The sequence below is a fragment of the Cervus elaphus genome, chromosome 20, assembly GCF_910594005.1.
Source record: "Cervus elaphus chromosome 20, mCerEla1.1, whole genome shotgun sequence".
NCBI lineage: Eukaryota > Metazoa > Chordata > Mammalia > Artiodactyla > Cervidae > Cervus > Cervus elaphus.
Window position 1 is genome coordinate 30,837,141 of NC_057834.1, and position 13,880 is coordinate 30,851,020.

The window sequence follows — 13,880 nt, forward strand, 5'->3', positions numbered from 1 at the left end:
CCTTCCAAGAATATGCCATTTCACAGAAAGTTCCATTTTCACAGCCATGGTTATTTTCATGTGTTTCCCCAGTTCTAACATCGCAGAGGAATGTCTGACATCATCTCCACCAGTGAATCCAACGCTCACCAGAAACCCCCACCCCTACCTCGCTCCCCTCCTTTCTTCACCAGCTGTTTGCTAAGTCTGGAGTCTGTCTGATGATTGAAATACTTTTTTTTTCCTTGTCCTTGAAACCCGGTTCTACCTTCCATCTTTAGGCCTATGTTGCTCCCTAAACATTAAAATATGAGCTGGGTCTTGGTCTCAAGAGAACTTGTTCATTGGCTCCCAAACTTATGTGCACATTAGAATCACCTGGGGGAATTTAAACACTCCTATGGCCAGGTCACACCCTATGCCAATTAAATCAGAACATCTGGGGCTGGGAGTGGGAGTGTAGTTTTTAAAGATCCCCAGGTGATTCCAATATGCAGCCAAGTTTGGGAACCACGACCTGGTGATGTACTGAAGGGGGTTAGAGCCTGCAGCCAACTAATCAACTTTATGGAGCCTGGGGCCCAGATCCTCTTATCTTCAGAGCTGTGAAGTCAAGACATGAGGGTGCAGGTCCCAGGTCCCAAACTAGGCTGGGAGCATTCTCTCTGGGGTGTCTCTGCACTTGCACTGGGGGCTCTCCTACCCTCGAGGTGAAGACATGCTCTGGGGAGGGTTGACAGAGGCCTGGGAGAGCTTCCCTTTCTGCCGCAGAGGGTGCTGGTTCCAGGCGGGAGCTCTGAGGGGCTCAGTCCCCAGGAGAGCCTCAGGTCAGCTGGAAAGTAAGCAGCCAGTTCTGTCCCTCCTTCCTGAATGCAACCCCAAGCCCTAGGGTTCCTGACACACTTCTGATTAAGGACACGCTTCTGATTCTCCAGTATTCTTGCCTGGAAAATTCCATGGATTGGGGGAGCCTGGTAGGCTGCAGTCCATGGGGTTGCAAAGAGTCGGACACGACTGAGCGACTTCCTTTCCCCTTCCCCTCTTCTGATTCCCACTCTGCAGGCAGCCCTAATTCCTGCTGCTCAGCTGAGAGTGAGGTCATCCCAGGTAGCAGGAGGCCAGGTGAGGTGACAAAGGATGGCAGGTTGTGGATGCTCAAGGTGTAACCCCTGTGGACTTTCAGAAAGAGAGTGACAGCAAGAAAATTCTTTCCTGGTGTTTTCCTAAAGCCCCAGCAATGATAAATCTCAGAAGGATCATCTCTGGCAGAGTCTGATATTCTCACTCCTCCACCCTCTCTGACAAGCATCTACATGGGTGGTTCTCAAACTCTTATCAGAATCCTCTGAAAATGAAAAGTGGAAGTGAAAGGCGCTCAGTCGTGTCTGACTGTATAGTCCATGGAATTCTCCAGGCCAGAATACTGGAGTGGGTAGCCTATCCCTTCTCCAGGAGATCTTCTCCGACCTAGGAATCAAACCAGGGTCTCCTGCATAGCAGGCAGATTCTTTACCAACTGAGCTATCCTGGAAGCCCAATGAGGGAGTTATCAGGGAAGCCCAATGAAGGAAGGGCTTCTTAAAACATAGATTGCTGGGTTCAGCCTCAGAGTCCGATTCAGTGGGTCTGGGTGGGGACCAGAGCATTACTAGCAAGTGCTGTCGCTGCTACAGAATGAAGGCCACATTTGTAGAGCGCCTGGTCTACAGCCTCTCTCCACAACACCTCCAGTTTGCCACAGGCTGAAATCAGAGGAAAACAGCAGGAAGAAATAAAAAGGGAAGGGGAGAGCTGATGCTGCCTCATCTGATAGGAAAGGCAGGACCCTCCTCTTGTGTGTCCCTGCTGCTCACAGCTGGCAGTGTGTCTGCGTCACAAGAGCACCGTGAATATTGCCGTATGGTGACGTAGCTGGTACACGCTAACACAAGAGACAAACGCCAGTCTATCATGTAAACCCCTGGAAAGCCAATGTCTGTGGCTTTCTAAATGCTCAACAATTGAACTCAACAAAAAGTACTGAGTTGGCCTAAAATGCCCCAAGCACCACATTCTAATGCACATTACAGACAGGTGAGTCCATGGGCCAGTGCTGGACAATGCAGTAGTCAAAAAACTACTGGGGATAAAACAGTGAATTAGATACTGACAGAATTCTTGATCTTCTGGAGTTTACTGTCTTTCAGAGACGACAGATATTAAACAAGAAATGGCAGAGGTGAGAGCCTGGAAAGAAAGCTACCTGTCTAAGGGCAGGTTTCTCCCTCTTTGGACTGTTGATGCCCTGCTGACTTGAACCAGATTATATCTTGGGGAGATGGAATTGGCCTCAAATGGGCTACTTGAGTTCACCTGGGTGGTGACCCATAGAGCCACTTAAAACAAGAGGTTAAATGTTTCAACATCTTTCCTGCTCATGAAGTTTAAATTAAATGAGTTTTCAGTTCCCCACCCAGCCAAGGCTTTGATGGAAACAGCCTGGCTGGTGGTGCCGTGCTGACGTGCTCAGTCGTGGCTGACTCTTTGCGACCCTGTGAACTGTAGCCCGCCAGGTTCCTCTGTCCATGCAATTTTCCAGGCAAGAATACTGCAGTGGGTTGCCACTTCCTTCTCCCCCTTCTCCATGGTGGTGCAGAGGTTGCTGTAATTCTGTCTTGCTTGAGGCTGCCAGGCTAAAGGGGGCATTGTGTTGGTCTGATGTAAGCAAGTCACTGAGCAGAGAATTTCAGCATGTTCAGGAAACCAGAGACAATGCAGTGAAATGCACCATTGTTTGTCCTAGGACTGGCAGCCAAGTGAGTGGGTGAGCTCTGTGGCCGTGGCAAAGACACTGGTCAATGAATCTTCCATCCCAAAGCTCTCCTGAGAGCAGCTTGTGTCTAACTAAACTTATTTTTCAGGCTGACCAGAAATCATGACCTTGTCTGGAAATTATCTTTACTCTTCTGTGGGAACAGAGTGGTGACCGCATAGATCCACGGAAGAGACATCATTCACATGTCTTTGAGGACAAGGATATTATCTGGTTTATCTATATAGCATCCCACAGATTGGTGGTAGCTGCCTGAACTTAGTCCAACACAGAATCTGTGACAAAGGTTTAAATTCTGGGGCCACTAACTCTAGCTATGGGGAAATTCAACTCAGGAGTCCAAGTTCCACTGGGTATTCGGGCAATGTGCATAACCTGAGAGGCTTTGGAAGTCCAGCAGGACATCTAAGAAATGAGAGTCAGGAAAGGCTTCTGAGGCTCAGTTTTTCTTTGAAACAACAAGTTGATGTATGTAGAAACTGGGCTACGCCTGTAAACAACTGGAAATATTTTTGGTTAGCTTCACAAGGTCCCCCTACTCCTAATTGAGCAGTTTTTAGGAGTGACAGGGTTGTACATAGTTAAGTGAACAAGATGACCCATTTCTTAATATGGTATGTTGCATTTATTTTAAAGATACGTCCCTCTCTTCTGGACCAAAGCATTTCAGTTTTGGATCTGGAGATTAGTGATCTCTTACAAAAGTTATCTCTCACCATCTCATAGTCCAACATCCACACTAGAAGTTAATTCATCAGTGAAAACTTTCTAAAGACAAAAGAACTTGTGATCAAAAGAGTAGGCAGTTGGATAAACCCTGCAGATGGGGATGAAGGATCACACTTGAATGCTCTTTGACCTGAGCTGAGTGGGTGGACTGGCCAAGCCTGGGGCCTTCAATTGTGGAAGCACCCAGCTTGTCTTCACCCCACTGGGTAACTCACCCAAGAAGAACACAAGGATTAAGGCCCAGGAGAGGCAGGGCAGCAGCCCACCGTGGGCTCCATATGCAACAAGCATTGTGTGTGTGCCTTCAGAAGGAATTAATTGTCCACAGAAAATCCACTGGCATTGCTGGACTCTGCCTCTTAGCTATTGTTCCTCTTTCCTGAACATGCCTCAGCACCCTGGTTGCCTGTGATATGTGACTTTGTTTCTGTCTCTACTTTGTCTCCTGTGACATCCTTTATGGCTTTAAAGGATGAGTGATAGTGTATTACTGTAAAAAGAATGTGACTTTAAAAGCAAGGTAGACATAATTTGGCCTTGGAGTACAGAATGAAGCAGGGCAAAGGCTAATAGAGTTTTGCCAAGAGAAAGCACTGGTCACAGCAAACACCCTCTTCCAACAACACAAGACTCTACACATGGACATCACCAGATGGTCAACACCGAAATCAGACAGATTATATTCTTTGCAGCAAAAGATGGAGAAGCTCTATATAGTCAGCAAAAACAAAACTGGGAGCTGACTGTGGCTCAGATCATGAACTTCTTATTGCAAAATTCAGACTTAAATTGAAAAAGTAGAAAACCATTCAGGTACATTTAGGTATGACCTAAATCAAATGCCTTATGATTATACAGTAGAAGTGACAAATAGATTCAAGGGATTAGATCTGATAGGCAGAGTGCCTGAAGAATGATGGACAGAGGTTCATGACATTTAGCGGAGGAAGTGATCGAGACCATCCCCAAGAAAAAGGCAAAGTGGCCTTTTTCTTTTGCAACCTTTTGCAAAAAGGCAAAATGGTTTTCTGAGGAGGCCTTACAAACAGCTGAGAAAAGAAGAGAAGTGAAAGGCAAAGGAGAAAAGGAAAGATACACCCATTTAAATGCAGAGTTCCAAAGAATAGCAAGGAGAGATAAGAAAGCCTTCCTCAGTGATCAATGAAAAGAAATAGAGGAAAACAATAGAATGGGAAAGACTAGAGATCTCTTCAAGGAAATTAGAGATACCAAGGGAACATTTCATGCAAAGATGGGCTCAATAAAGGACAGAAATGGTATGGACTGAACAGAGCAGAAGATATTAAGAAGAGGTGGCAAGAATACACAGAACTGTACAAAAAAAGAGATCTTCACAACCCAGATGATCACAATGGTGTGATCACTCACCTAGAGCCAGACATCCTGGAATGTGAAGTCAAGTGGGCCTTAGGAAGCATTACTATGAACAAAGCTAGTGGAGGTGATGGAATTCCAGTTGAGCTATTTCAAATCCTGAAAGATGATACTGTGAAAGTGCTGCACTCAATATGTCAGAAAATTTGGAAAACTCAGCAGTGGCCACAGGAGTGGAAAAGGTCAGTTTTCATTCCAATCCCAAAGAAAGGCAATCCCAAAGAATGCTCAAACTATGGCACAATTGCACTCATCTCACACACTAGTAAAGTAATGCTCAAAATTCTCCAAGCCAGGCTTCAACAGTATGTGAACCATGAACTTCCAGATGTTCATGTTGGTTTTAGAAAAGGCAGAGGAACCAGAAATCAAATTGCCAACATCTGCTGGATCATTGCAAAAGCAAGAGAATTCCTGAAAAACATTGACTTCTGCTTTCTTGACTATGCCAAAGTCTTTGACTGTATGGATCACAATAAACTATGGAAAATTCTTCAAGAGATGGGATTATCAGACCACCTGATCTGCCTCTTGAGAAATCTGTATGCAGGTCAGGAAGCAACAGTTAGAACTGGATGTGGAACAACAGACTGGTTCCAAATAGGAAAAGGAGTACGTCAAGGTTGTATATTGTCACCCTGCTGATTTAACTTATATGCAGAGTACATCATGAGAAACGCTGGGATGGATGAAGCACAAGCTGGAACCAAGACTGCCAGGAGAAATATCAAAAACCTCAGATATGCAGATGACACCACCCTTATTGCAGAAAGTGAAGAAGAACTAAAGAGTCTTTTGATGAAAATGAAAGAGGAGACTGAAAAAGCTGGCTAAAGCTCAACCTTCAGAAAACTAAGATCATGGCATCTGGTCCCATCACTTCATGGCAAATAGACGGGGAAACAGTGAAAGACTTTATTTTGGGGAGCTCCAAAATCACTGCAGATGGTGACTGCAGCCATGAAATTAAAAGATGCTTGCTCCTTGGAAGAAAAGTTATGACCAACCTAGACAGCATATTAAAAAGCAGAGACAAAAAAAAAAAAAAATAAAAAGCAGAGACATTACTTTGCCAAAAAATGTCCGTCTAGTCAAGGTTATGGTTTTTCCAGTTGTCATGTATGGATGTGAGAGTTGGACTATAAAGAAAGCTGAGCACCAAAGAATTGATGCTTTTGAACTGTGGTGTTGGAGAAGACTCTTGAGAGTCCCTTGGACTGCAAGGAGATCCAACCAGTTCATTCTAAAGGAGATCAGTCCTGGATGTTCACTGGAAGGACTGATGTTGGAGCTGAAACTCCAATCCTTTGCCACCAGATGCGAAGAGCTGACTCATTTGAAAAGACCCTGATGCTGGGAAAGATTGAAGGCAGGAGGAGAAAGGGATGACAGACGATGAGATGGCTGGATGGCATCACCGACTCGATGGACATGAGTTTGAGTGAACTCCGGGAGTTGGTGATGGACAGGGAGGCCTGGCATGCTGCGGTCCATGGGGTCACAAACAGTCAGACATGACTGAGCAAGTGAACTGAACTGAGACATAATTTCAAATCCTAGCTCTGGTATGTGCTAGTTGTGAGTTCTTAGACAAGTTCCTTAACTTTTTTGCCCATGTTTTCATCTGTATCGTGGATAAACTACTTCATAAGGTTGCTGTACAGTTTAGTGAACTAATGCTTACAAATGCTTAGCACACTCTCTACTACAAGTTAAGTCTTCTATACATATCAACCATCATCATGAAGTCAGCTAAGGGAAGAACTGTCTTCAGCCAATTGTGGAGATCACGCCAAATGTGATGGAGTGAATGTGATGGAGTGAGTAGTACACTATAGATTTCCTATGGTTAGCAAAACACTGGAAGTGGTTTAAATTTCTAACAAAAAAGGTCTAGTTTGATAAATTGCAGAGTATATGCTAGAAGTGCCCTCTATTTCAGGCACCATGTATTGTGTAATCCAAATGTCAGTTGTGGTTATCCTTTGAGACCCCAAAATTGGCTTGAACACTATCCCACATACAGTGGGAAGTCCTGGAGGTACAATCCCATAATGATTTGGTGGTGGGGTCCTGTGAGGGCAAGGGTATGGGGGGTGATATTTCCCTGTTTACTTCTGCTGCTTCATCAACTCTTCCATTTATGAATTATCTTGCCTTACTGTCTGCAAGCTTTTCTTCTGCACCAGTCAGACCACATTACATCCTATTTCCATTCTTTCACTCCCTCAAACAACACCGATTCAAAGGTGTGTGTGCAACAGGCTTTCACTGAATTTTTGAGACAACGAAGAGGACTCACATTTTAGCGCACTGAGCGGTGTGAAGTCTTTTTGCCCTCCTGTGGCCAGGGAATCTTCTCACGAGTCCCTGAGAAGCTCCAGAATCCAGAGACCAAGTCCTGTAGCTTTTATTCTTCTGCTGCCCAGGCCCCTACCCTCCAACGTGCGCTGACCTTCTCTGCAGAAGAGGGGATTTGAGGTCTTACTTTCCAAAGAAGCCTGATAAGATATCCTAGGAAAGAAACATAGTTTTGCCTCTAAGAGAACCCTGATGTGACTGTAATTTTGTATATTTGTGTACCTGGCCCCACAGGCTCCTTTAGGGCAGGTACCTATGCTTGATCTATGCCTCAGGAGGGGGAGCAATAGAGCAAATAAGAATCCATGCACTGAGTTTAACTGCTTGGGTCCAAATACTGGGTCTGCTGCTTACTAGTTAGGTACCCATTGTAGGAAACGAGTTGTAGGGAGGATTGAGATAAGATAAAAGGTAGTGAACATAGAGCAGTGTTTGAGGTACACCCTGGGTCCTCAGTAAATGCCTACACTGGTTGTTCCCAGATGGATTCTGTGCTGTCTGTCTGCAGAGACCAGCTTCATGGATGGAGACATGTCATTCCAAGCTGAAAAGAGGTCTTTGGTGTGATTGAGTAACTTGGTTTTCTGATGTAGAATGTCAAAGGATGAGTTTTTAGACAATTTTTTTCCCCTTAGTAAGACTGCAGTTTAAATATTTGGACACAATAAAGGAAACTTTTACTTAACCAGGTTGGGAAGAAGAGTGGAAAAGAGTTCAATTGTTTCATCTAAACAGTAACAAGCCACAAAACCATGTCAGGCTTCCCTTCTCATTACTAATCACTTAACACTGCAGATTCATTTTGGGTCTTTTTTTTTTTCTTTCCTCTTTCTACATACAGAACAAAACCAAGCAAGTTTAAAAAGTCTTTATTTGAGTTGTAGACAAAGAACAAGTATTGCATTATAAAGACTTGCTTAAAAGCATATCATAGTCTGCTGTCATTGTTTATGTGTTGAAAACAAAACAAAACAAAATTTTAAGGGAGAAAATGGTACATCTTTCCTCCACATTTTAACTCATTCTCAACTGAGCATGGATACAACCTTAGAAAGAGAGTCCTGGTGAAACGGTATCTCTGATGCGCTCTCCTCAGGTTCTAATGGCTCCGTGGGAGAAGCACTATTGGTCTCAGACTAACCCTACTGCCAATGTGATGACAAGTGACTAGCATCTCTAAGGCCAGTAGTACAGAGCAGTTTCCATCTAAAGTTCTATTTCCCCACCATCTCTCATGAAGATGACTGACCTAGAAATGAGGGCTCAGTGTGAGTTAAAATGGTTCAATATACATCTGTTTCGAAAGTCAACCCGCTAAACTCTGTCTGAGATGATCCTACTGGGCAATAGGCCAAGCCTCCTGGTCTGCTTGTTGACTAACGGTCAGCAACATCACTGAGGGCAAGCAGCAAGACGGTGCTGACCTTGGAAATGATAAACTATGATTTATTTACTCCTTGGTTCCCCATTTAATATAATTAAAAGTCTTTTAATGTGCTAAGTGTCTAAGGCTTCAAGGTAGCAGCAAAGCACTATGTTGAGTATGGTGCCCACCATTTGACAGTGACTAGCCATGAGCTGATTGACACAGAGGACAAGTTTCCTGATCCAGACACCTCTGTCATCCTTCTTTTCATAAGTTCTGACAGAAAACCTGACAGATTAACACACAGGTATCAGAATAAACTGCAAAATGTTCTAGTCTTGTCCGAAATAAAATTTGTTTTAAGTTTAGTCACTAAAAATATAAGTTAACAGAACAGACTCTTTTTTCAGGTAAGAGAAAAGTTTTTTTGTTTTTTGTTTTTAATGTGCATAGTTCCATCTGGACTCTGGCAACATTTTGGGTGGTAGTCCAATGTTCTATTTCCTAGAAAATTAAAATTCAATCTCAACCCCTAGGGGTGAGGGGAAATAGGAATTGCTCCCTCCCAAATATTATTAGGTGGAAGAATAAAAATTTCTTACACTTCATTTTATCTCTTTAAGCTTTATTCTGCTTTTAAGGTAAAAGTTGTAATTAGTATTCATATTAGCAGCGAAGATCCTAATTTCTGTAAATTAAAATGACTCAAGACTAACTGAAGTAGCATTTGACAAAGAATGAGGGGTCGATAGAGGGTCAAAAATGTCTATCAATTCTGGCATTAAGCACTCTTATTTGAGAGGTTAATTTGTATGAAAACAGCCAATAGGATAGTATGCAGGTCTCATTTGAAGCTGAGTCCTATGACTCTGAAGCAGGAAGCTGAGTTGGCCCAGCAGTGTGCAGTGGAAAGAGGGCTTTCATGGTGGAAAATTTCCATGAGGTCAGACTGCAGAGGGCATGGACTCTAACTCTGGCTCTTCAGCAAAAGTGGTTACTTCTAATAGTTGAAAGTGGAAGCTGCTTTGAAACTTGGCAATGTGTTAGAAAGTCAAATGTAATTACAAGTTTTTCTCTCTGATTGTCAAGTTTCACCACCTGAGGTTAGTAAAATGGTGAGAATCAGGAAATAGTACAAAAGTGGCAAAGAGCTTGAGAGTTCTACAGCTTTAATCACTCCAGACGCCATGGCAGCAGGGTCTCATCAGAGTGTCGCTGCTGTGACACCTGGGGGTTCATTCCCGGGAGGCAGATTCAAGCCAGGAAAGTTTAATCTGGACAGTGTCTCTTTAAAAATGCTAGAAAAATCAGTTTGAATCCCAAGTTTCTTGTCTGTTTCTAAGCAGTGTTTATTCAGAACACTCAGGAATGACTCATGTAACATTGCCGCTTTCAAATACCTCTGCGTCTACTTCTTGCTAACAAGGGAAGGCAAAGAAATGCCAGCTTTGTTCTGAAGCCTGTAGTCATTTTTTTTTTTCTTTTTTTAAATTAGAAGATGCTCTGAGCTTCCATAATCACAGGGAATTTCTTACTTGTGAAACAACAAACACTACTCAATAACATAAACTACAAGGATGGCAAGCAATATATTTCTTTCAAGATGATCCTTTCACAAACCCTAACTTTAGAAAGAGACATTTCACACTATGGTCCTAATGGAGCTGTGTCCCTGTTCTGCTTAGTGAGTTAACCCCATGGGGAAGCAGCTCCTGACATCTGACTCAGTAGGTAGCACAATGGAACATCTACTTCCACAAAGCCTTAAAAAGTCGCAACCAGGTGGGAAAAACATACCCAGAAGTCTTCTCACCATCATTTCCCCAGGGAGTGGTACCAGTGCCCCAAAGGGCACAGTCATCTAGTAACAAGCGGACTTGACCTCTCCCATGAGCTTATCTAATATTCTCACAACCTTGCAAAATACCACTTAAAGACTTAATAAATTAAAAAATTAAATAAATATACACCCACACATCCGCCATAATTCCTGGTTGCCATCCCCAAAAGGCAATCTCACCACAACAATTAAGGGAAAGAATAGCTTAATTTATTCATCAGGCACAGCAACTTTCCATTTCCTAAGGACCTTGAGCTAGCGTACAGGCATTAAAATAAAAATACCATTATGCCCAGGGATTAGCAGTAGCCTTGACAGCAGTTTATGAAGTATAATATTTCTTTGCACTTGTCAGTTGCCTTTCACTCATTTCCTGAAACTTTACCCTGAGGAGAATCCTGTTCCCACCTCTCAAAAAGATCAGTTCCAGAATAGGTCATGACAAGGAGCAGAAGGGTTGGTGAGTGAAAGTAGGCAAGGCTCCCAGACTGCTTTTTATGGTCACTTCACAGGTACTCTTAATCCACACTTAACGCACCTGAGAGAGGCGTGACACAACATGTAAGTCTTCAGCCTGGCCACTTGGTAAAATGAGCGCAGGAAACGCTGGGAATGGAGGGATAAAGTAATAAAAGCGAGCGCTAAAACCAAGAACCCCACGTGACGGTTCGCTCTTGTGTGGTTCAGTGCAAGGGACAGGAAGGAAGCTCCGTTTATAATCACTCTGTGCACACTTGTATGTGTATCCACCGTGATGACGGCCTCAGCTCCAAGGGAAGACTGGCAGCTTGGGAACGACCATGTCACCACTGACCACTAGCCATGGCAGCAGCCTCGTGTTTGGAATAATTCACAAGACAGAATGGGAAGGATCAGGGCCGGGAGAAGACATTCCAGAAGACTGGCCTTCTAGGCACTCGCTTGCCTTGTATATTTCTTGGTATACAGCAGAAGGCAGAGTGGTCCCCTGGGGAAGTGGCTCTTGTCTGAAACTTGCCCAGGACAGCCGAATCAGAGTGGGGTGCTGCCCTGACTTAAAACGATTTGAACATACAGAAAAGGAGGCTGCTGATACTTCTCAAACTCCAGATTCCCGGGGAACAGAGCAACAGAGCCCTCTACTTCCCCTCACAAGAGTTAAACTGATTTCCTCCAAAAGCATCTGACTGACTTAGAGAAGCATCACTGTCCACACTGAAGTGCTGGTGCGTCTTCAGAATTTTTTGGGAACCATGCCTAATTTCACAGGCAGAAAACTAACTGGCTACATATAAATCCTTGAGGAGTTGATGTATTTTTTTCTGTTCTTTTCTTGCAGGGAGGAAGAGACTGATACAGTGTGGAATGGAAGGGAAGAAATCTGACCAAAGCAAGTCAATTAGGATAAGAAGCGGTGTTTGCAGAATGCATTCTATTGAGAAATTGGAAAGTTTCAGAGGAGGAGAGGGTCAAACACCCATTTTTGAAGCTAAAGGTAGAAACCACAGAGGAGAAGAAAGTAAAGTACAAGTGAACAAAGTAAGATATTTTTGTTTTGTTTTGGCTTTAACAATGGGAGGACAAAAGAATTAAATCCCTTCACTGCCTTTTCACTGGAGAACTGAAAATTACTGTCATATTATAGGATGCAATCCACCAGTAGGAATCTAAGTTGCCTGTCTGCATAGTCTTAAAGGAGTAAATACCTGTCAATTCTCAAGAGAAAAAACTCGAGTTTGTTTAAATCTAAAGTCACCTACATGCTCCTTACCTGAACTGGGTATCATATTAATAGAAGGTGTGTAGTGTGTGGGGATTCACAATAAAATGAAGGACTTGTTCTGTGGTCTTTGACGATCTGAATCAGATAAGCAAAGACATAAATACGTGTGCTAATTCTTAGTGGCCCACGGTCCTCAGAATAAATGGTAGCTGTGGCTTTCAATTAAACTGCAATCTCATCAAACTTTCAGTGTTTTAAATATATGTATTAATGGAGCTATCACCTCTTTCAAAAAGCTCCCCCCCATCCCCCGCCCCATCTCTTCCATTTCATTCTCCCAAATTCACTACCCTCCCCCCCAATACAGTTGTTCTCCTGCCGTTTCAGGTGTGAACTGCAAATCCCAAGATAAACTTTGCCACCGGAGGATTTTCCCTTTTATCTAACACTCCAAAGGGTTTGCCTCTCTTGGGGATGCTTTTGGCTCTGCTGGTTCTGACATTTGCTTTCCAATAAGCATACATCCACAATTGGTTTGCATTAAGTTGATGAAAGATCTAATCAGTGGAAACATCTCTGTGCTGTTAAATGAAGTACGGTACCTAAAGTGAAATGGCAGAGAGGGGAGGCGGGTATTATTTGAAAGAATATGACTAGTTAAACACAAAACAAATACAGAGGGAAAAGTAATTTAGAAAAGTACAGGAAAAAAAAAATCTACAGCAGGCAGCGGTGAAGAACGCAGGGCAACCTGTGCCCCCAGAGAACTGCTGCTGCCTTGTGTCCGAGCTTCAGGGCTCTTCAAGTGGACAGGCAGATGGAAAATGGAGCAGCTTCGTGGTTTCCTCTTCTGTCTCCTGAATTCTATTATGCGGCAGTTCTCCGCTTGCCACCTCGGCAATAAGAAACCTTTCTCTCACCCTCCCCAGTCTGGCGGGGTCCCGCTCTTGGCCTTCCAGTGTAGCCCAGGGCGCTACTGTACTGACTCGGGGATGGTGCTGACAACGTGGGCTGCCTCCGGGGCTGCTGCGGGAGAACCAAAGAAGGCGCTGGTTTGATTCCTCTGCTGATCCCGGAGGTACGGAGGAACTGACGAGCTTTTGATGTGGAGGATTCTGGTGTCCATCACCTGACAGTCTATCTGCATCATCACTTCATAATCCTGCCCGTTGATCACATTCTCTGCAGAGAGGAATACACACAAGGAGTAAATATTCAACAAAAGGTGGAATTCCACTACAAGCTTCAACCCCAGGAAGACATCACGAGCTCCAAGGTGTGAACTGTCAACACGCTTTCAAGGGTATAGAGAGAATTCATCAATTACTGGACTGTCCTCTCCTCAGTTCTAGTTCCCAAACAACCTTCACTGCCTCAGTCAGCGCTGGAGGCACTGTCAGAATTAATACCACAGGTTACCTATTCACAGACATTATACGTCTTATATGCTTTTCATACAGTTGTATCATGACTGCAGCAACTGGAACAGAAGGAGATTTCAGAAGCAGAGGGTGGGGAGTGGGTGTAGGGGGAAGAATACTTAAGTCCTCTCCTTCCCTTTCAGCAGTGGGAAGGAGTAATTTGTCAAATGGACCACCATATCATGTGAATCGTAAGGAGGCCTTGGCCAAGACTGCTTGGTTCCTGTGCATCAGCAATATTTCTAATTTCATTAAGATATTCCCAACTATGCATT

At 43.8% G+C, this 13,880-nt stretch overlaps 1 protein-coding gene across 1 annotated transcript in view; it reads right to left on the bottom strand.

The window, feature by feature from the left end:
- Nucleotides 1-8,129: 8,129 nt before the first annotated feature.
- ATF6 (activating transcription factor 6) overlaps nt 8,130-13,880 on the bottom strand; it is a 239,690-nt gene continuing 233,939 nt past the window's right edge. Inside the window, exon 17 of the mRNA XM_043878947.1 lies at nt 8,130-13,366. Coding sequence (XP_043734882.1) covers nt 13,158-13,366 — 209 coding nt within the window. The 3' untranslated portion in view covers nt 8,130-13,157. The remainder of the gene's footprint in view (nt 13,367-13,880) is intronic.